General features: G+C 41.5%; 1 protein-coding gene across 8 annotated transcripts in view; it reads left to right on the top strand.

Moving 5' to 3' along the window:
- The first annotated feature begins 3,646 nt into the window (after positions 1-3,646).
- PUM1 (pumilio RNA binding family member 1) overlaps positions 3,647-23,880 on the top strand; it is a 131,453-nt gene continuing 111,219 nt past the window's right edge. For 4 of the 8 annotated variants that reach the window (XM_073317834.2, XM_073317833.2, XM_073317832.2 and 1 more), the window contains exons 1-2: positions 3,713-3,852; positions 9,081-9,454. In XM_073317834.2, the coding sequence (XP_073173935.1) occupies positions 9,092-9,454 (363 nt within the window). In that variant the 5' untranslated portion in view covers positions 3,713-3,852; positions 9,081-9,091. Of the gene's footprint in view, positions 3,853-8,321; positions 8,389-9,080; positions 9,455-23,880 lie in introns of all 8 variants that reach the window. The other 4 variants (XM_073317829.2, XM_073317835.2, XM_073317830.2 and 1 more) reach the window with 4 other exon arrangements.

Here is a 23,880-nt window from a genome sequence, read left to right as displayed (position 1 = left end):
GCACTGTAAATTGCCAGTGTAGACAAGCCCTAAGTCTTATAACAGGAGCAACTATTTTCACAATGATACTGTTATCAGTAGCATTTAGGAACCATTAATGAGTACTTCAATAGTGTAGGTTGGAGTCACAGTTATCTTGGCTTGAGAGAGGCAGGTTGTGTCAGAACTGGCTTTAGTCCGGCAGCCATTCTGGTCAACCTTGCTTAAGGGGTCCATACAAGGAAAAATACTAAGAAAATTATAATGATAGTAATAATTTTAACCAAATATTTCATTTTAGAATCATTATAAATGGTTACTAGTGTTCTTTCTCATTCAATCTACACCTGAGTGTCCTAAAATGAGTACTACAGGTCACTGCTTGCCATTGTTGTTTTCAGCTGCAAATGCTGAAGCTGATTTTGTCAGGTCCTTGCAATCCACCACACCTCTCTGGCATGTGAAGAATATATTACATCCACATCTCATACATTTACAAAGTACACATACATCACTCTCTCAGGAGCATTTGATTAACTTCAAAATATTTGGAGGAGGAAGAACAACATTGTCTGGTACAGTTTTGGGGAACATAGATTTGGAACTGTCATTGCATATCCATCCATACTGCAGCGGATCAAGGTATGGTGTATCTGGATCCAAACCACTTTTACACACATGTGCCTGAAGTTGTGCTCATTTTGTGTTTCCCATAAATGCTTCTGTTGTTGGTAGTAGGGAGCTGAGCTTTGGTGTTGATGTGGTACCTTTGCCAATTTTCACTGCCCATGGTTTCTGCTGACTGACATGGTGGTACGGTTTGATTGTCTGTAGCACACAACCATGAATTTGGTTGCCTGTTCAATAACATCAGGCATTGTTGCACTGATGTTATCCAGCAGAGAGTATCCAGCTCACAGAATCTGAGGAGGGATCTGATAGCTGTTTTCAAATATGTCAAGCACCATTATAAAGAGGACGGTGATCAATTGTTCTCCATGTCCACTGAAGGTAGAATAAGAAGTAATGAGCTTAATCTGCAACAAGGGAGATTTAGGTCAGATATTAGAAAATACTTTCTAACTGTATTCAGAGTAATAGCTGTGTTAGTCTGTATTCGCAAAAAGAAAAGGAGTACTTGTGGCACCTTAGAGACTAACCAATTTATTTGAGCATAAACTTTCGTGAGCTGCTCACTTCATCAGCAGTATGCATCCGATGAAGTGAGCTGTAGCTCACGAAAGCTTATGCTCAAATAAATTGGTTAGTCGCTAAGGTGCCACAAGTCCTCCTTTTCTTTTTTCTAAATGTAAGGGTAGTTAAGCTCTGGAATAGGCTTCCAAGGAAGGTTGTGGAATCCCCATCATTGGAGGTTTTTAAGAACTGGTTGGACAAACACCTGTCCTGATGGTTTAGGTTTACTTTTGGTCCTGCCAAAGCGCAGGGGGCTGGACTGGATGACTTTTTTGAGGTCCCTTCCAGCCCAGGATTTCTATGATTCTATGAAATACCATTTTGATCACTTTCACTTTTCCCCCAGTAAAGTTGGTTTCTTCTGTTGATTGTGTGAGCTTTTCATGCACCAGCAGGAGTGGGAAAACATTTTTAATAGGAAAACGAAATTGTAAAGCCTCAAAAAATTGCAGGAGACTCAGCGTAGGAGTAGTATCTGAACTTATGTTTACCTTTCTTTTTGGAAAATTAGACGAATTCAAATTGACTGTCCCCGTTTAATGTGCACATGCAATCACACGAACTACAAGAGCCAGCATGCAGTGATTTATTGTAATAGCAACGACCTAAACCTCGATTCAGGAAGAGCATGGCATGCTGGGATCTGTAGTCCCCACTGGCTTTATCTCTGTATTGACGCTGAGGGACACATTGCAGACGGCTGTGGGTTGTTTGGTTCAGAAGTGATGGGCTTATATCTCACATACTGAGTATGCAGTATTAGTATGCTATACTATATATAATCCTTTATATATTTCCCTATCTTGTTATCAGTGATCTAGATTAAGTCTTTTTCTTTGGCTTTACTAGATGGGCCATTTATGAACTGGATATTTCTCATTCACACCAGAGAAATGAGACACAGGTTGTTTCAAGGGATCAGTCTGTAGGAACTTTGGGACAGGGACTGTAACTTCTCATATAGCACCTAGCACAATGGAGCTCTGATCCTGACTGGGGTTTTGGCTATGTTTAAGAGAGTACAGAGAGAGTTTACAGTAGGAATTGAAGAAAGTTTTCAGGCAGCGTGTGCAAGAAGCTTAGCTCTGTAACTATCCTGTGGATAAATAGAAGATTTTGCCTCTAGGTCAGGACTTAGTTCCAAATTGGTGGGAGACTGGCTAGGAATTTGGTACAACAGCCTCTGCTTTTCCCTATCCTACGTATCCTATTCTGGGAAGAAGCATCATCAAAGCACATGACTGGGAGTTAGGAGATCTGGGATCTATTCCCAGTTTTGCCACACACTTAGGCCCTGACCCTGCAAAAACATACACACATGCTTAACATTGCTCCCATGAGCAGTCTGACTGAAATAAATAGAAATGCTTAATAACAATAATGAATTATTTTGTATTGCAGTAGTAGCACCCCACCCATGGACCGAGACTCCAATGTTCTTGGTGCTGTACAAACACTGAACAAAAATATGGTTCCCAGTCCCAAAAAGCTTACAATCTATGTACTCATGGTGGTAAAGTTAAGTACACGCAAAGTCTTTGTAGGATCAGGGTCTTTGCAACCCTAGTCACTTTGGCCCAGATCTGCAAATGTATTTAGGTGCTAACTTTCATTGATTTCAGTTTGAGGTAGGTGCCTAAATACCTCTGAGGATCTGGCCCTTTCTTTTTCTGTGCCTTATGAAATAGGGATAATAATATTTATCAACAACATGGAGGTATCATGTAGCTTAATTAATTATAATGTAATTAAAATGCTTTGAGATTGCTGAATGTAGGGGACTATAGAAAGGAACTTTATAGTTTGCAGTGGTGCATACTGCAATATCCCTGTTGTTGTTGTGTAACACTTTAGGTTTTTATTAAAATAAGAGCTCAGTCTTAGCTGGAGAGAATTGATACGTGTTTTTTGTGTGATATTCAACACTCTGCAAATATGGATCTCTCAGCTGGAGAGGATCAGTTTGGTTTATACATTGCCAACCCCAAGTGTTCAAAAATTGTGAGTCAGGACCCCAAAAAATCATAAGATTTAAAAAAAAGTGTTCTTTTTATTTATCTTCTGGTTCCTGAGTCTTTAGGTTAGGCTCAGGTCATGTTTTCAATCTTTTTTCTACAACTATGAGGAATAGGAACTTAGTTTTTAAATGTTGAAAGCTGAGATGGTCACCTAATAACATCATTCCTGGAGCAGGGGCTTTAAAAATCCCACACCGAAATATCATGGGGTGTTGTGTATTGGGTAGATCAACTTAGTCAGGGTGTGTGTAAAACCCATTTGGGGTGTGTATAAGGCTGGGACGCCCAGTCAGGGTGTACATATGGTGTGCTCGGCGTATCCGTGCAACGCTAGCTCTCTGTCTTGCTTACGGGCATGCGGACGAACTGCCTTGGATCTGGGCTTGTGTTTAACACAGACAGCTGCCCAGGAGAGAAGGCCCAGGGCCCAGTCTAGCTGAGCCCCAGCACAGGAGCTGATGCTGCGCTGGTTGCCACCCAGCCTGGAGCAGGGACAAGGAGGCTCAGCGGCAAGCTGGGCCTGCCTAGCCATCCCATGATGCATCGCGCCGTCCCAGTGCCCAGTGGGCCGCCATGTTGTCGGAGTGAAAGGCAGGGGGAGAGGCAGCCAGCGAGAGGCCTGGGGGGGGCTGAGATCCAGCTTCATCCTACCGCTCCGCCCGTAAGTATCCGGACTGGACCGGGACTAAATTGGGCCCCACACCCCAGGGGACCAGTCGGTGGGGTCATATTGAGGTTAGGGGCTCGAGGTGGGGGTTGATGGGGCCCCGAAAGGCAGCCCCCGCCGGTCGCTGTGCCTGGGTCTCTCCTCTCGCTCTGTTCCTTGTACATGTTTTGGAGTCAGAGCAAGGCCCCTATTGTTACAAAGGAAGGAGGGAGGGGGAGTGGGGAGGTGCAGGGGGCCCCATAATGTGTCCTAAATCCCTCCACTCCCCCCCCACAAACTCCATTAACCCTTATTCTTGGGTCCCTGTGAAGTTGGGGCAATCCCCTGCCCTGATCCTCCTGGGGGGAGAAGAAATCATCCTTATTTTGGGGGGTGCAGGGGGTGGATTCAAGCTATTTTGGTTTAAAAAAACAATACCCGAGTGGGGGTTCTTCTCGGCATGTAATTCATCGTGTGCATTTTAACCTGGCTGTACGGCGCCGCCGGGGGGGGGCGGAAGGGGGGGGATTCAGTAAATGTGATAAATAGCGTCCAAACCTTTCGTAGCTTGTACACAGTTCAGATTCCTATCAACAGGAATTGCTGGGAAACTGTATATGTGTGTATGTGTATTTATATGTGTGTGTGTGTAATGTATATAAGATATACCTGGGATTTCTGGAGGTGCATGCATTTAATTCTCAAAAATAAAAAAGTGATCTATTTTTATTGTCATAAGTGTCCCAGTATTCCTACGGTTTGTGTTTTATCTCTGTAATGGTTGGGATTTTTTTGTGTGTGTAAGCCCTGTTGTTTTTTTGGTGTGTGAGAGTCTGTAAGAGAAGGTCTTTATCATTTCAAGTGGAAGGGAATAAAACACACACAATACTTTCCGATGTGCTATAAGTACATAGTGCTGTTCTCTCTTCGTCCTTACTCCCTCTGTAGTATTTGTGTTGGATCATTTTTAATTAAGCAGTTTTGTTTTGAAGAGAACAACATTGGAACTTGTTCTTTACCCCACACTGAGAGAGACTCCCATTTTCATTTTTTTCTGTTCAGTGCTTAATAACTTGGTTCCAAGTAGAAATTTTATTAAGCAGATCATGAGTAAGGAATTTCCTTTTACTGAGAGGGTGGGTGGTTTAGCATTTGTCTTATGACGTGTTTTAATGCTGGTTTAAGAAGTTTAGTGGGTTATCAATTTACCCACTTCCTGCTGTGTCTCCTTAGGTTTTAATGAAAATGTGAACTTTTACGTTTTTGTACACCAGATGCCTCTTAAACAATGGGTAAGGTGGCTTTGATTCGTAGTCTAACTTTAGGAATCTGTAAAGGCCTCTATTTTTCCATAGTTTAATTTTGCAAAATACATTTCATGTCCATTCCAATTTTTAAAATACTACTGCAAACTTTTTTTTAAATCGGAGCGCTTGGAGATCAGTTATTGAGTTCTGAATTTATTAGTAGTAGTTATGCTACATGCAGAATACAGCTATTTTTTCTAAGGCCATTGCTTCTTGTAGTTAGAATTTGTTTAGCTGTGTCCTCAAAGTTATGTTGCTTACAGACAGGAAATTACATGCAGTCTTATGGTAATGATAACATAAAACATCTTGTTTACCTGTGTGTGTGTGTGTGTAAGGGGAAAGAAACGTATGTTAATAGTAATTTCACTCTGGCAATCCCTTTTTGTAATGTCCTATAGGAGGCTGTTTATTTTGTAAATGAATAACACTCATGGGAAACTCTTTATATGGAAAATACAGAAAGAGTTTGAAAAGTAAAAGAGATTGAGTAGCTATAAGACACTTGCAGTGATATGAGTTGCAGCTGCTGGTTAGTTAACCAGTATGTGTTGTGTAGGTGACTTAACATATTTCTGATGCTCTGTATGCTTTGAATGACAGTATTCAGCTGTGTGCTACATTTATCACAACATTTCTGTTAAAACATATATCTCAGAACTAAACTGGAACTTCCCATCATGCTTTTTTCCCCCTTTGCTCTCTTTCAAAATGTCTCCTGTGCCAAGTTTTCTGTTCTGACTTGAGATTGCCATATCCATGTTAAATGAAAGAGGAGGTTTCTGAGAATACAGACAGTTGTACAGAACGTAATAATGCTCTTGTTAGCTCTTGCCTGGGATTTTCTAGTGTCAAGAGAATAATAATTTTATAACACTTTCTCCTCCCCGGTGAGATTTGAGGGAGCAAGTGACAGCCCCTCAGATGTGGGAAAGATAAAGCTTGATCACCCCTTAACTTCAGGAGTGGTGATGGAACCTCTAAAAGGTATTTTATGTAAATGTAGATATGTAGCATGCTGAGGCTAAAGAAGGAGCAGGTCTCAAACATAGAAAAGGGCAGGTCCCTTCCCCATTAAAAGCTTTGAAAATCAGGATGCTGCATTTCTCCGTATCGTGTGGGGTATCACTTAGGTCATTAAGGGAAATCCCTCAATTGGGCCACAACTGCCAAACCTTTTATTGTTACTTCTCAACTATGTGCTATTATCTATCATGGCCGTAATAGAAAATGATGGCATATTAGTTGGTTAGAGCATTTGGAAAGTTTTGTGTAATATGGACGTTTTTAAAAGAAAAATTAAAAGGGGATCACTGTCTCTGAGTGATTAAATCCCTGCTAATTTGCTCTAACTGGGTGGGGAGGGAATGGGACTGCAGATGACAAAATTTTGTGAATAAGGAAATTAAGTTGGACATTAATGCTGCAAAGATTTATGCACATGCTTAACTTTGTGCTGTGAGTAGTCCCATTGATTTCAGTGGGAATATTCACAGTGCATAAAAAGAAAAGGAGAACTTGTGGCACCTTAGAGACTAACCAATTTATTTGAGCATAAGCTTTCGTGAGCTACAGCTCACTTCATCGGCAGTATGCATCCGATGAAGTGAGCTGTAGCTCACGAAAGCTTATGCTCAAATAAATTGGTTAGTCTCTAAGGTGCCACAAGTACTCCTTTTCTTTTTGCGAATACAGACTAACACGGGTGTTACTCTGAAACCTGTCACAGTGCATAAAGTTATTCACATATGTGAATCTTTGAAGGATTGGGACCATGGGAAGGTTGGGGGGCGGGTTGTGCGTGTGTTTAAGACTGCCTCACAATATATTTTTCCATTTATTTTGACAGGCGTTGGTTCAGTTTTAGTTATCCATAACATTACCCCACAAGTACCTAAGTACTTTGCCATCATCATCATAGTATGAGTCCCTTATAAGAAATTAATGATAGAAATAATCTATCTTTCTTCTTCCTTCTGTAGGAGAGTTTGATTCAGTTAGTTTTTTTTTTTTGTTTGCTTTGTGTGTGAGTAGAACTTACTATAGGAAAGCTAAATAGTGTATGTTGGTAAAAGAGTATCTTGTAAAAATAATAAAGCTTTAGTAGTGAGACCTCACTATAGTGCTATATTTGAGAAGTGGAATGAGACTACCAGGTTTTGTGGTAAGATTTACATCAAAGTTAGAACCAATGAGGTTTTGCTAAATAAATTTATTTGTCTGTACACCTCTTTGAACATGTAAAGTGGTGTGCATAAGTGCAAAGTTACCCGTTTACATTGCTCTAGGAAAAAAAAAAGAAACTTAAGGAGAGGGAAAAAAATCCTATTACTGAAGTTTCTATATTCAGATTCCGCTAACAGATGAATAAGAGAAAAAACACTTCATGTTGGTAGGGAAAATCCAGATAATTTTTGAGCAAAATTAAGTTTTCTTTTTGTTGCCATCTTGCACTCCAGTGCAGTTATGAAGTTGTTCCTGAGAGTCACTTGTAGAATTTGATGGTTATTAAAAAGTAGTGTGATGAAAAGAGGAGATAAAGGTTCCCTTCAGAGCCCACAGAACTGTTTGCAGGTTTGGGCCAAAGTTTTCAGTCAAGATATGCTAGGGAGAGCCATATCATGAATGTGGAAGTTGTATGATGGTATGCAGTTGTGATGATAATGAATGAGGGGCAAATTCTGCTGTCAGTCCATCTTTGTTAACTATTCATGATATTTGTGGGTTTGCAGTTGGGTGACCAGGGCAATAATTGACACGAAGTTTAGAAGTCCGAGGTCTGTTTAGCATTTTTAATAGTGCATGCATTTCTTCTGACTTAAATACCTGATTGTATATATATATATTTTTTAATGGGGTAGGAATTACATAAAGAAAAAAAAAGCACTTTACCATCAAGGTGTATAGAATCTTCTGTGGTATCACTGTCCGTGTTGGATTATTGATCTTTTTGCTTTCACAAAACAAAAAAGGCTTACCACAGCAGCATGAAATCAGTATTTCATACTGTATCAGAACATTTTGGGGATAGTGATTTATTAACTGATTAGCAATATTATTTACCCACTTATTGTCATAGTATTCTGGTCGCTGTGTGGGATGGATTCTCTTTTTTGCTTTGTTTGCTATGCTAGATAGTTTCTACAGTCAGAGTTTAGTTTTTTTCTCTCCCATCAGTAACTGAATTGAGGCTGTCGGCTGATCTAGCTCTGGAACATTCTGTTGGTGTCCCAGTCACTAAGAGGTTAGCTGCTTTTTTCTTCAGGGAATCTCCCATAAATATGTGCGTATATCTTACTGCCTCATGGCCAAAGCCAGCCTTAGTGTTTGCAACACAGTGCAAGTTATGTTTGGGGCATGACTAATAGCATGTGTACAAATAATATTTTAGGTTTGAATTTGAAAAACTGGCTGCTTTAAGTTTCTTTTTTGGTTTATCTAACTATTGGAAGTAGTAATCTAGTAGTATTTACATGCAAATGACAGATTCTGTAGCAGAACTGCCATTAATATAGAAGTTTATAAACATTGATGTTGTATTTTGAATTCCATTACATGCCCCAGGTTTTTCTCCCCGAGAAGTTTTCAGTGCTCAATTTTAGATTAAACTGAGACAAAATTTTAGTGTGCTGGCCACACAAGAAATTTCAGTTGCACAACTTGGTGGTCTGATTCCAAGAACAGGCAACTGTGAATATCTTAGCTGTATTGGCAGCATCTTGTAGAATTAACTGTTGTTTTGGCTAGTGTGTATTTTTAATATATTTTACTGAAATGAAGTTTGTTAAATTTAGCTTTCTGAGATATGGGTCAGTTGTGACTAACAGGAAAGCATAAACATGTCAAAAGAAGTAAAGATTTTTTTCTTGACGTAGGCAATGTGTGCTTAATCAGTTATTAAAACGATTAACCATGGAAAACCCTGTGTCTCCTTAGGTGTTGGTGGAATGAGCGTTGCGTGTGTTTTGAAGAGAAAAGCAGTGCTCTGGCAGGACTCGTTCAGCCCCCACCTGAAGCAGCACACACAAGATACAGCTAATCCCAACATGCCTGTTGTTTTGACATCTGGAACAGGGTCCCAGGCTCAGCAACAGCCAGCTGCAAATCAAGCGCTTGCAGCAGGGACCCACTCCAGTCCTGTCCCTGGATCCATAGGAGTTGCAGGCCGCTCTCAGGACGACGCTATGGTGGATTACTTCTTTCAGAGGCAGCATGGTGAGCAGCTTGGGGGAGGAGGAAGTGGTGGAGGCGGCTATAATAACAGCAAACATCGCTGGCCTACTGGGGATAACATTCATGCAGAACATCAGGTAATAATAAAATTAAAAAAAAAATTCAATATTTCAGACTGAATACATGAACAAATCATGCTAGGGTTGCTGCTTTTAATGAACCTTCTTAAAGCTTAAGCCGGTTATTGTGTGGTTTGGATGGTGTCAGCCAGACTTCTTTCTTTTCAGAATTTGAATGCCTCACTAGTTATAAATGAAATGTTTTCTCACTCTTGATGGTGTTGAACTGGAAATCCCACTGCACTCTGTGACAGTAGTTAAAATGAATCTGTTTGCAAAATTCATCAGTCCTCTTTATTGATTTTTGTATGTGTGAACCAGTTTAGTGTTCTTTGTTGCTTCTTATCAAACCTAATGCTGTGGTTACATTATTTTTTATGTAATGGTATTACAAAACTGTGTTGTCCTTTAAAGCATGTAGGAATGGTGAAAGCTTCACACTCTAATACTGAAATGCACACAGTTCTGGTACTTGTCTGCAGCACAAGGAGAAGTGAGGGAAAGGGGGCAGGGCATGGTTAATTGAATGAGGAAGAAAGCAGTTTATAAAAAACAGTTGTTTCACCATGTGCTAAGGAACAGAACTTTGCTTTCACATGTATTTAATGTCCTAAAGAATAATCGGATACTTCTACTGTGCATATAAATGAAGAAAGAGAAAAGAGAATTTAACCATTAACCAAAGGTATGGTTTAAATCACAGCATTATTTTATACGCTGGGGCTTAAACAAGTGCATGTACCACTCCTTAGCTATCTGACTGTGACATGTAGGGGTAACTCTTCAAGTACAGGGATGAACTAAAAAACCTGCTTTCTCTAATAAGGGAGATACAGCAACAGCATTTAGAGGTAAGCATGTTTTTTGAAGTCAGCGGTTCCCAGAAATCTCTTAAAAGCAGCAGGAACAAAGCTTCTGTAACCTCATTAAAACCTCAGCATTGCTTACATAGCTTTTTGGTTTTCTGTCAAAATAGAAAAAAAGATTGTTTAAATTCACTATTTAAAGGAGCATGGCCAAAATTTGACTTAATATTCAACTTGTTAGAACTTGGTGTGACACCACCTCCATTCTCAAAGAGCTAATTTATTTAAAAGTGAATCACCCTATCACAAAGTTTGAAAAATAAACCAGAAATTAACCCCACGTCCCTCTAGAAAAGTGTTCTGCTTTCTCCACAGGGCTGTCTAACAAGTAAACACTATGGTGAAAATTGTGCAATTTGAGTAATATCAGCACATGCATAAGCAAAGAAGTAAACAAAGAACTGCATTAATTTCAGTTCCCTAAGAAGCATAGGATGAAATCCAGAATATGAAATAGAGCTAGGAAAAAAGTTGGCAGTGTCTTTTAAACTTATTTTTCAGAAATATTATGCCTAATTATTTCCTCCATGCAAATACAAGTATTTAGCTAAAATGTGCGTGAAGAAAAATGATGGGTTGGACTCCAGTCTGGAATGACTGCCATTAGTTTGTTTAAAAAAAATCATCTAACTGAAGATTTGAGTAATGATAAAAGTTGTATTCCAGCTTTATCTGTTAACTAAATCTTTTGACGTAGTTAATGTAGGTCAGAGGATGATTCTTATCTACTTCTTAAATATTTTATGGTCTCTCAAATTTGCTGCTATTAAGTGATAATCAGTAGGCACCAAACACTGGTTACACATTGGTTGGAGTAGCATTGGGATATTTTGTGTGAGGATGGCTTTGTCATGCTGAAATGCACAAATGAGCAAAATTCTCAATCCCTGCCCCCCAAAAGGTAGCAACGCCACCAAAAATGGTAGAAAATTGCAGCTATAAAAAATTATATCCTGCGGTTTCTAGGTGTCTGCAATCTTCACTGCATTCTGTAGTAGTCTGTAAACTTTTAAGCTTTAATTAAAAAAAAACAAAACTAATTTGACCTGTTTCAACTGTTTCAAAGACTTATTACGCTGCCACAAATGTACTGCTGCTGTTCTTTTGCAGAAAGCTCTCGAGTTAAATAACAGCACAAGTAACGGCTTATTGAAAAACATGTTGTTTGAAAATCTAGTTGGGGCTGTTTAGTTTTTTTTTGTTTTATTTTTTTAAAGCATTTATGTGTAGGATTTTTGTTTGGTTTTGTTTTAAATCCCAAACATGAAGATATTAACTGCAAATATAATCTAACATTAAGGCTGCCATTTAGTATCACAAAGTCAGGAAATATATAGCAGTATCAATATAGCGGTTTTGCAAGTATATAGCATTTTTTTCTGTTTTTTCATGGTAGCTTCAAATATTACTGTTGTGATATATATGCTTTACAATACTCCACCTTAACACGCTTAATTTCGTTACGACCATAAGTGTTTAGTTTCCTAATATTGTGGTTTCAACTGTGCAGACTTAACTTTACGTTAACCAGTTTTTGCATTCAGCATATCCTTTTTTAATTAAATGAAATTAAAGGTCAATTTAAGGTCATCGGTATGGTATGGGACAGTGACCTGTGTTGACTTGTTTTGCACCTTATCCCGCAGTGATTTCCCAAATGTTCTAAGTTGTATGACTTTTGTCATTTCTTTCCCTCCTGGGCCCTGATCTTGTAAGATGTTCCATGTGTGTACAGGTGTCTGCCAACATACGCTCGCAGAATCAGTGCCTTAGTCCTGTATATATCATCTTGGGTCATGTGTCACTCACTTTTAAGGAGGTGGAAGGAGAATATCTGGGGTCCAGGTTGGAGGTATTAAGTTCTCATAAGATGACTTGAAAAATCGGAACAGGTTGATAATGAACAGTAAAGGATTAAAAATTAGGACACAATTTAAAAACCAAATTTTTAATGAACAAATAAAACTCCCGCCTTGTGTAGTATCTTTTCACTCCTCTTTTGTTGGTATGGTATCTGTTTAGGGCCTGATCCACACCCTTTAATCTCACTGCAGTCAATCGGAATTGAAGGGTGCTGAGCACCCTATGGGTCAGGTTTTCAGATTTGTAAAGTCTTTGAAGCGGGGACCATCTGGCTGTGTTTGGACTGTGTATCCATATCTGCAAGTGGTATAGGGCTTGTGCTGCAGACAGTAAAATGGAGGGCGGTGCTGGGCATCAAGTGAGAAAATCAGTGGTAGCGGAAGGTTGTGCAGGTTAATTATGCGTTAATACAGTTTAGCGTGAAATGTGCAGGGTTTAGGAGATTGTAGCAAACGGTGGGAAGATTTTGATATTTTTTTAAATGGCTGCTTCCTAATCCCTTTTCCTGTGTCTTTGTGTCAACTGTTCAGACGTAACCTGTTGTCAGCACTTTGGGGCTGGGAGCTCTCTCTCTCTGTGGCACAGAAGACACTTATGCAAATTCAGTAAATAACATTTCAGCAATGGTTATATAACACGTGTGTTAAAGTACATGTACAATATGCTTGCTTTTCATTGTTTACCATGTTTTTATTTTTTCACCTGTCTGCTGCTGCTGTTTCCTCCTTGGAATGACAGCTGTAAAGAATTCAAATGGTGGATGGCTTTGACAGGTGTAACCAAAGAACACATTTCTCAGTGCTCCAAAAGAAGTAGACAATGTCATCCTATTCCAAACAATAACCTTCAAAATGGAAGAAAAAAATGTGTCTTCGCTCAATTGCTATTTTATGTGTAGTTTTTCTAACCTTTCCTCTCTCCCCTTCAGGAAAAAATCTCAGTTTTTCTGGTTAGTAAAAATGTTATCAACCAAGACTCCGTTCTCATCTTGGTTAATCTGGTGCATGTGGTGTATTTTATAAATCCAGTATTGCTGTTGTGTACAGATACTGATGTAACTGCTTTTGAAAGGTTCCTGATCTCAGACACACTATAGCAGAGGTCGGCAACCTTTCAGAAGTGGTGTGCCAAGTTTTCATTTATTCACTTTAATTTAAGGTTTTGCGTGCCAATAATACATTTTAACGTTTTTTAGAAGGTCTCTCTCTATGTCTGTATATTATATAACTAAACTGTTGTCATATGTAAACAAGGTTTTCAAAATGTTTAAGAATTAATTAAAATGCTGATCTTACGCCGTGGGCCCACTCAGCCTGCTGCCAGCCTGGGGTTCCGTTCACCTAGGCCGGCAGCAGGCTGAGTGGGGCCTACGGCCGGGACCCCTGCTGGCAAGGGGCAGGCAGCCAGAACCCCAGACCGGCAGTGGGCTGAGCGGGGCTGGTGGCCAGGACCCCAGACTGGCAGTGGGCTCAGCCTGCTGTCGGTCTGGGGTTCTGCCAGCCAGGGTCCCGGCTTCCGGCCCCGCTCAGCCCGCTGCCAGTCTGGAGTTCTGGCCCTGTCCACATAGAATAGGTGCTTACTTTCTCCCTGGTTCTAGCCATTCTCTTCCTCTCTCTGCACTGAGATGAGGGTGGGAGTGTGCTGAGAACAGGGCTGAGGGTGAAGGAGCAGGCTGGGGGTTGGGGTGCAGGTCTGGCCAGGAGCTAGAATGAGGGCGAGGTCTCAGGGTTGGGGCAGGAGGTTTGGGTGTGGAATGCTTACCTGGGCAGCTCCCATTTGGTGCGAGGGGTGCAGGTGGGAATGTGGGTATGTGTGTACAGGAGCTCCCGTTTGGTGCGAGGGGTGGGAGTGGAGATTTGGGGGGTGCAGGAGTCAGGGCAGGGGGCTGGGGGTGTGTGTGAGGGGGGTGCAGGAGTCAGGGCAGGGGGCTGGGGGTGTGTGTGAGGGGGGTGCAGGAGTCAGGGCAGGGGGCTGGGGGTGTGTGTGAGGGGGGTGCAGGAGTCAGGGCAGGGGGCTGGGGGTGTGTGTGAGGGGGGTGCAGGAGTCAGGGCAGGGGGCTGGGGGTGTGTGTGAGGGGGGTGCAGGAGTCAGGGCAGGGGGCTGGGGGGTGCGTGGAGGGGGGTGCAGGGGTCAGGGCAGAGGGCTGGGGGTGTGGGGGTGCTCCCAGCCCCCTGCCCTGAGCGGCTCATGGCAGGGGGCTGGAGGGGATATGCCCGGATTCCACCCCCTTCCCCAAGGTCCCCGGAGCAGAGAGCATGCTGCGGCTCCACTCTTACCTCTCCCCCTCCTTCACTTTTACCTCTCCCCCTCCGTAGCAAGCGCCCTCAGCTGATCAGCTGCAGGGAGGGAGAGGAGGAGGGGCAGGAACCCAGCACCCTCGCTCGGGAAGAGGTGGTGGGAGGGGGAAGCTTGCCTGCCCTGCAAGGAGAGAGCGGTGGGTGGAGGCCTGAAAAGAGCGGGCCGGGCCGGGCCGGGCAGGATTTTTAGTGGCACGCTGCTGTCTGGCCGGAGCCGGGCAGACAGCAGCGTGCCATTAAAAATTGGCTCGCGTGCTGGGTTTGGCACGCGTGCCATAGGTTACCAACTCCTGCCCTATAGCAATGGTGCTCAAACCCCATTCCCAAGTAATGGAATGTGGCCGCGCTCCCCACCCCGATTAATAGCCAAGGCTTCATCAGCAGCAGAGATTTGCTGAAGGTGGACCTGGGGATGGGACTGGGCATGGGGGAGGAGCTGGGGTTTGAGATGGAGTTGGTCTGGGGGCAGAGAGGGAGTGAGGGTGGAGCTGGGCCTGGAGGCAGAGCAGGACTGAGGGCTGAACAGGTTTGGGGGAGGAGTGAGGCTGGTAGTGGAGCTCCCCCACCCCCCGCCAGGGAGGGCTGGCTTCAGCCCTGCTGTGCCCCCTTCTCCCCCCCGTTCCTCCATGCCCCCATAGGGGGACTCACCCCCACAGTTTGGGGACCAGTGCACTATAGGTTGATTTCCTAAAAACCCGAAGGGTCTAGAAGTAACTACAAAACAAGTATCTTTTTGTCTTTAAAATTTCTTGGCAACAAGGTCTGCTCTGCCAATATATTTAACCTCTAAACAGGAAAAGGATGAAAGTTCAATGCGTATTTTATGTCTGTTGACTCTTTAGACTATCTGCCCAGGTTGCTGTTGTGATGGTGTTTTTTGTTGTGGCACTTATCCAGAAAAATTTGAATTGAGACCAGTAACTCATTTCACATAAGTCACTAAACAGATATCACATAGGAGTTCTGATGACTACCAGTCTAGGCTTTATTTGGTCTGATGCTGAAAGACCACGTATCTTATTACAGATCCCTGGGGCCACCAAGTCCCAGTACAAAAAAGGCACTTGGCTTAGAGATCTTAGAAGAGTTACCTTTAGCACTTAACGAAAACTAAGAAAAGCTACTTTTTCCCCCTTGCACACAGATGTTACAGGGAAATGAAGACATTGACCATGATCTTTCAACATTTCAGTCAAGTGTCGCTGTTCCTTAATATTCAGTGATATCCCCTTCTAAATTACAGTAAATGCAGGGCTTTATGTCCAAATTACAGTAAATGAGTAATATGGAAGTCTGTCATGGTTTGAAGATGCAAGAACAATTTTTAGGGATTTACTTTCTTTGAGAGCTTCTTTAATTAGCTAATCCCTGCAGCATTCTTCTGTCCCTAGTTATCTCCTCACATCTGAGGAATTATCCATGCACTCAGTAAGAGAAATATAGTGAGAGTGGCAGGGTGAGGATTGGAGTTCATTTTGGGTTTTGTCTCTGTGAAGCCCTCTGAATGGGGAGCACTGAACTTCTTAATCAATACTTTACATTTAACTGGGCGTAGAATCCAGTTCTCCTGACTCCTCACTTCTCTCCAAATCCACTATTTAAACCGTGCAGCCTCCCTACTATGTTTCACTACCACATGGATCTAGACTGTTCTCAATGGTAGCTGATGCCAGAACAAGGAGTAATGGTCTCAAGTTGCAGTGGGGGAGGTTTAGGTTGGATATTGGGAAAAACTTTTTCACTAGGAGGGTGGTGAAACACTGGAATGCGTTACCTAGGGAGGTGGTGGAATCCCCTTCCTTAGATATTTTTAAGGTGAGGCTTGACAAAGCCCTGGCTGGGATGATTTAGTTGGGGGATTGGTCCTGCTTTGAGCAGGGGGTTGGACTAGATGACCTCCTGAGGTCCCTTCCAACCCTGATATTCTATGAAGGGCTAGGTTTGGTTCTTGGGATGGCAAACAACATGGTCAAGGCTTGCTTAAGGAGGGGATCACCTCCTCTTTCTCTCAAACGATCTGGGAAGCCAAGCAGAGACAGGCTCCAGTGTTGCTCCAAAGGAAGTGCTGTTTAATTGTAAGCTTTTTCGTCCAGAGACATTTTTGGAAAGCGCCTAGCAGAGTTTAGGTGCTACTGCAATCTGGCCCACATTGCCAAGGAGAGTCACTGCAGCTTGAGGCAAGAAAGAAATCCTGTGACCGCACATTCAGTTTTCAGTTGTTTGCATATTTAATATCTGTAGTCTTATACCATGAAACAGCCTTTCAAATTAATGGAATTTCCATTGGAATTTCCATGTACTTTCATGGTAAGCACAATAGCTGGGTGTTATGGTAGCAGTGAAATAGTTGACAGTGTTACCATTTAAATTATTTGGCTGCGAAGTTAACACTGTGTTGAAATGAATGCTTGAAATTAGAATATATCATCTTCTGTAGAAAACCTTAATCTACAGGGACTGGCTAGTTCTTCAGGATTTGTTGATATTTTTGTTTTTGAGTCTGTAAATTTATATTGGCCCTGCTAACAATTAAATCCATTACAAGGTACCTAGCTTTAATTCACAGAGCACACCTGATCACTTGTGCAGTCTTTGTGATTTCATTATATGGTACCATATCCTTTTAATCTACTTGACTCCTCCTTGCCTAGGAAGAACAAAAATACGCTTTTTCTTCAACTGATCTTGAAGTTAAATACTGTGCACAGATTTAATATGTGGGGGTTTTGCTTATTTTAATTTGTGGGGTGTGTGAAGGGGTATGTTCTAGTCGTTCTATAAAATCAAAGTAAAAAACTATTATTAACGAACCAAAAACAGCAGTTTAACAAGACTGTCTGTCTTAAGTATTTCCATAACTATTAACCATCTTGGCTAAATGCCATGTAAAATGTTAGCCCGTCTGTAATTTTAATAGCATTTTGCTTCAAATGCTAATGGTAGTAGCAGTTCTAATTATGAATTCTTTACTACAAAAATAGTAGTTAAAGCTTCTAATCCTGTCTGATACTTGCGACTTCACATTCTTTCTCTCCTGACTATTGTTATAGAAGAGGACTAAAAATAGTACAGTAATCAGTTGATGGAACAACATATTTTAACCCTGGCACCTAATTGCCATTGACAAGCCTGTATGGGGCTTTTTTGTCACGAATTGGTAAATGTTGTCTCTGGTATTGTGTATAGCATCGCATGTATGTTACAGGCAAGACAAAAAGAGATGCGAGTCAAAATCTCCTCTAGACTAACTAATAAGAGCAGTTGGCTGCTGCTGCCTATGTATTATAAACCTTCACAAAGGGTTAGCTTAAAATTTTTTTTGTTTCAAAAGGTTTGTAAACCAACCTTCTTTATATCCTAAAACAGTTACCTTGAACAATTCAGACATCTCCACTGTATGAAGTTACCTTTCATTCCTGGGGATTAAAAAAGAGATTTAGTTGCATAGTGCTACAATCAGGCTCAACATTTTCATATTACTTGTCCTTGCTCTCATAATACTGATAACTTTAAATGTTCAGTATATGCTACAATTTGAGAATTGTGTATTACTAGAATACATAAGTTTTTTCTACTTTAAAAATTCAGCAAATTTTTAAAAAATGTAATGGAAGACTATTAACATTCGAGATAGCCCATATGTAAATTTCACAAGATACTTGGGTAGTGCAGTGATTGTCATACAAATGCATATAGGTCAAAAGTAAGCAGTATTAGGGATACTATTTCTTGGGGTGAGCATCTGCTTGTGTGATTACACCACAGAGGTAAGTGAGAAGGCCAGACTCAGGTGCCTCAGTCTTAAAATAAACTATTAATCATAAAAACAGAAATCAAATACTTTATCCATCCAGACAGATAACAAAAGAAACTCTTTACTCTTTATTACTTTCCAGGAATAAAAAATAGAAAACTGATGCTACAGTTAGACTGTTTATATAGCACCAAGAAGTGTACTTTAGACACAAGGGAGGTATTTCTGGCTGCCCTTACTTCAGTGGGAATTTTGCCTTTGATAGCTGTTGGGTCAAGATTTCACCTGAGGTTATTGACCTGATGAATGTACTGTGTCTGGTCTTGAACCTGCCAAGCAATCTGTATAAGTGGACTACCAAGCTTGTGCAAAGTCTCGCTGAAATTAGTGCAGCTCTCTCCATCTCTTCAAGATTGGGGCCAATATCCTCAATGATTCAAGAAAGAACATATCAATTGGAGTTGTAATTCAGATTGATTGCTTTGAGCGGCCAAGCGATGCAAGGCCTTATGCTCAACGCCATGGCATTTCTCTGTTGGATGTAATGAAGAACTGGTTGATGGTAGTCATTAATGACTTCCAGCATAACAGTATCCCTATCTCAGTTCTGCTCATCCCCCCCATGCAGTTTAAAATCATAGACATGTAGGGCTGGAAGGGATCTCGAGAGGACATCCAGGCCAACCTCCTGCACTCAGTCAAGACCAAGTCAACCTCCTAGACTATTCCTGACTGGTGTTTGTCCAGCCTATTCTTAAAAACCTCCAGTGATGGGGATTCTGCAGCCTCCCTTGGAAGTATATTCTGGAGCTTAACTACCCCTATAGTTAGATATTAATATTGAACCTAAATCTCCCTTGCTGCAGGTTAAGTCCATTGCTGTTTGGCCTACCTTCAGTGGACATGGAGAACAATTGATCACCGTCCAGTTTACCCTACTCCAGTGGTTCCCAAACTTGTTCTGCCACTAGTGCAGAGAAAGCCCCTGGCGGGCCAGGCCAGTTCGTTTACCTGCCGCGTCCGCAGGTTTGGCTGATCGCGGCTCCCAGTGGCCGCGGTTCGCTGCTCCAGGCCAATGGGAGCTGCTGGAAGTGGTGGCCAGTACGTCCCTTGGCCCGCGCTGCTTCCAGCAGCTCCCATTGGCCTGGAGCAGCGAATCGCAGCTACTGGGAGCCGCGAACAGCCGAACCTGTGGATGGGGCAGGTAAACAAACCGGCCCAGCCCACCAGGGGCTTTCCCTGCACAAGCGGCGGAACAAGTTAAAGAACCACTGCCCTACTCTATTTGAAGATTGTTATCAGGTCCCCGCTCAGTTTTCTTCTCTCAAGGTTAAACATGCTCAGTTTCTTAACCTAGCCTTACAGATCATTTTAGGTGCCCAGTATTGGACACAATACTGCAGCTGAGGCCTCACCAGTGCTGAGTAAAGCGGGATAAATACCTCCCATGTCTTGCATACAACACACCTGTTAATACACCCCAGAATAAGATTAGTCTTTTTTGGAACTGCATTAGATGGTTTTTTTTTTCTTCCTAAGTGAACTATTTTGCACTTCATTGAATTTCATCTTGTTGATTTAAGACCAATTCTCTAATATGTCAAGGTCACTTTGGATTCTGATCCTGTCCTTCAAAGTGCTTGCAACCCCTCCCAGCTTGGTGTCATCTGCAGATTTTATAAGCATATTCTTCACTCCGTTATCCAAGATGTTTGTGAAAATACTAATATCAGATCCAGGACCGACACCTTAGGGGCTACACTAGATACGCCCTCCCAGTGAACCATTGGTAACTGCTCTTTGAGTATAGTCTTTCAACCTTTACGCACCCACCTTATAGTAATTCACCTGGACCACATTTCCCTAGTTTGCTTATGACACTGTTATGTGGGTTTGTGTCAAAAGCCTTAATGCAATTGAAATATTACATCTATTGTTCCCACCCATCCACTAGGCCAGTTATCCTGTCAAAGAAGGAAATTAGATTGGTTTGTCATGATTTGTTCTTGGCAAATCTATGCTGGCTGTTCCTTAACCCTATTATCCTCTAAGTGCTTATTCAGTAATTTGTTCCAGTAGCTTTCCAGGTACTGAAGTTAGGCTGATTGTTCTAGAATTCCCTGGTCCTCTTAGTTTCCCTTGTTAAAGATAGATACGATGTCCTTCTCCAGTCTTCTTATACTTCGCCTGCCCTGCATGAGTTCTCAAAGATAATAGCTGACAGTTCTGAGATTGCTTCAACTAGTTCCTTAATTACTCTAAGACAAATTTCATCAGGCCCTGCAGACTTGAATAAATCGAATTTAAATATTTTTTAACCTGTCCTTTCCCTATTTTTGGCTTGTGTTCCTTCCCTCTTGTTAATATTAATTGTGTGGTGTATCTGGTCACTTTTAACTTTTTTAGTGGAGACTGAAGCAAAATAGGTGTTAAAGATCTCAGCCTTCTTGATGTCATCAGTTATTAGCTCTCCTTCCCTGCTAAGTAGAGGACCTATGCTTTCCTCAGTCTGTCTTTTGCACCTAATGTATTTAAAGAATCTCGTCTTACTGCTTTTTTTTATGTCCCTTGCTAGGTATAACTCATTTTTTCCCTTACACTTTCTGATGTTTGTTTCTACATATTTGTGCTATTCTTTTGTACTCTTCCTTAGCAATTCATCCATGTTTACACTTTTTTGCAGGATTCTGTTTTGATTTTCAGGTCATTAGAGAGCTCCTGAGGCAGTTATATTGGCCTCTTCCTATCTTTCCTTCGCATTGTTATCGTTTGCATTTATTCCTTTTGTACTGTCTTGAGATACTGCAAATTGACACCCCAAATGACTTCTCACTCTAGCAGAAAGAAGATAAATAAGAATAGTGGGGAGGAAGGGGAAATGAGGGCAAAAAAAAAGGGAATGGGGTGCATACAAAGTACCATGGAGGGGGATTCAGAGAGTACCCCTATTGGGGAGTTTGCAGGAAGTCCCTGAAATAGAGGGGGATAGGAGGTGGGGTGGTGGTGGGAATGAAACAGTCCCATGTGTGTGCAATGAACTTTGCTTACAGCAATTACACAGTGAGACCCTCTATTTTAGTTTAGATTATCCTTGGATGCTCTATTTAATGCAGCATCAGTGGAAATAGATGACAGTTTAAGTCCCGTTCAGACATCCTTACCACTAATAAATGCAGAAATTCAATCTCTCATTTAATATTCTCCACTACCAAAGAAAAAACAAACCCTGAAGCTCCCCCAGCCCTAATAGGGAAAGAATACATAAAATTCTTCAAGAAGATCTAATATTTATTTATGAAGCAAAAAGTCTGTACTAAGACTTCCAGGAAAGAAGAAAATTATTTGACTCTCAAGGTGTGTGTGTGTGTGTGTGTTTTTTTTTTTTTGTTTTGTTTTACTCTTCTTCCTGTCACCCCCGCCCCAAAAAAAAAAAAAGTTCAAGGTCCACTCCTGGTCATTTGTAAAAGTGGCTAGCAGTGTGTCTGGCATGATGGAAGCATTCCTGTTATGAAGGGAGAAGTCCATCAAATGTGGCCTAAGGGATTTTGGATGAAGTTAGACTTTCTGGGTGGTTTTACTACTTGTTTGTCTGGGAGAAAATAAATCTTACATAAATTACATTTCTTTAAGGTTATTACGGTCTTTTAATATCTTAAGACACTTAAGGATCACATGTTAAATGAGACTTGGTATCATACTGCAGTACTTTTAAATGAAATTCATACGAAGAGACTGTAGCATCCAAATTTTCTCAATGCAACATGCAAAGTTTACATCAAGTGGCTAGCCATAAACATTAAAATTTATTTTAAATTAGCATTCAAGTTCCTTGCTAATGGTTGTCATTTTGATGAAAACTGACTTATTCTGAGACACCAGAAATATGGGAGCTTAACTAAACTAAACACTAAGAAACTAAAAAGTAGATCTGATGCTGCTTTCACATTGGTTTAACAAGAAGTTATGTGAAGCCACTGTTGAGAGTGGTCAAAAAGACAGCTTGTGGCACTGTTTACCTATGTATTTAACCTTCTGGCTTTTGATTTACTGACAACAGTGTCATTTAGCACCATGGTCCTCGTCTTCGCTAGAGAATTTTTCTGTGGGACTGCACAGGTTGGAGTATTGACAGTACTAGTGCACATTAATCATGATGTTTCAGGTGCACTTTGTTTGCATTTTTTGTCTCTATGTGCGCTAGTGCCCTTGCTACAGTATTGTAGAATGACTGTGCTCTGAGTGCCTTTCCCACAGTTCCTAGCACAACTCCATGAAACAGTGGCTTGTGGTAGATTTCAAAAGGTTTTATGTGATCCATCACGGGTACAGGAGAACTGTGGGAGAAGAGGCCATATTCCTCAGGGAAACGTCCCCAAGTCCCCCATTGCCAGCTCCGTTTTTAGTCCTTTTCCCAAAATGGAGTTCAGGATGCCTGGTTCTTGTTCCTTGCTTAACAGGAAAGGCTTCTGGAATGTTTCAAAAAGTTGTCATGAGTTGGCTAATGAAGGAGGTATGCTGAGACTGCCGCCTAGCCTGCTGACCAGTATAATCTCATTGTTTCCTTGTACTCCTCGTGTGTGTACATCTGTTTTCTGCTGTCTAGCAGAGCAGCTATTGGGGGGCAGGGACTGTCTCTTTTTGTTCTGTTTGTACAGCACAGATTGGTCCTGGTCCATGACAGGCTCCTAGATGTTATAGTAGTGTAAATTATATTTCTGCATTAAGTGCAAAGAGCCAGAGACTGGAAAGAGTGGTTCATGTGAGTTTGTGATGCGGTAGTTGTGCACCCACCATCCGGCTAGATGGCAATGTGCTGTTTTTACAAACAATCATTAGTGGGTGGATCTTGCTTTTGGGTCCTACCACAATTCCATACAGGTACATTAAAGTTATGCTCAAGACCAGTAATGGCTGTATAACTTCAGGCTAAGAAAGGCTCTGTGTCTCTGGTATGCTGCCACTGAAGTTCCAGACCATCATGATGAACTTCCTTCAACTTGAAAAAGCAAGTTGCAATTACCCTCTGTAAACTGGCTACCTTAGATAATTACTGGTTAGTAGGTGACTGGTTTGGGATTGGGAAGTCCACCAGTGATTGCTCTTGTTGTGGAAGTCTGCAGGGCAATATATAGTATTACATAGGCATGGGTTCATGGTGGCCAATGAACCAGAGATGATTAGGAAATTTAAGTACTTGAGTTTCCTGAATTCTGCAGTAATTATTTATAGAACCCATTTGCCTGTTCTGTCATCTTCATCCCCCAACAAAACAAAACAAAACAAAAAAGGGTTAGGGTATGTTGCGGAAACTTGCAAAGACACAAGTTCAGGGGGTACAGAATAATGTTATTCATTCTGGAGACTGAAAATAAGATGGAGATGTTTGATCCACAGTGATTTTCTTCAGGGACTAATATGTCTTTTATCTGCCTTAATTTTTATGACATGAAAGTTGACTTAACATTTTCAATTAACAGTGGACTTTCAAGACAGCTGGGCTGGTGTCAACCTATGAAAAGCTGGACAAGCAAGTAGCTATACTTGAAGCTCTTAGAACAGTCAGCAGAGCTTTGAGCAAATAAATGCTCTGGGCACATGCTTTCAAAATGATGGCCAGGAACTTTGTGTGGAGCAGTGAAGTGACTGGAATTCGTAGAATATGGT

The sequence above is a fragment of the Lepidochelys kempii genome, chromosome 19 (genome assembly GCF_965140285.1).
Source record: "Lepidochelys kempii isolate rLepKem1 chromosome 19, rLepKem1.hap1, whole genome shotgun sequence".
Lineage (NCBI taxonomy): Eukaryota > Metazoa > Chordata > Testudines > Cheloniidae > Lepidochelys > Lepidochelys kempii.
The sequence above is the reverse complement of the archived record's forward strand: the minus strand, read 5'-3'. Positions and strand labels throughout refer to the sequence as shown.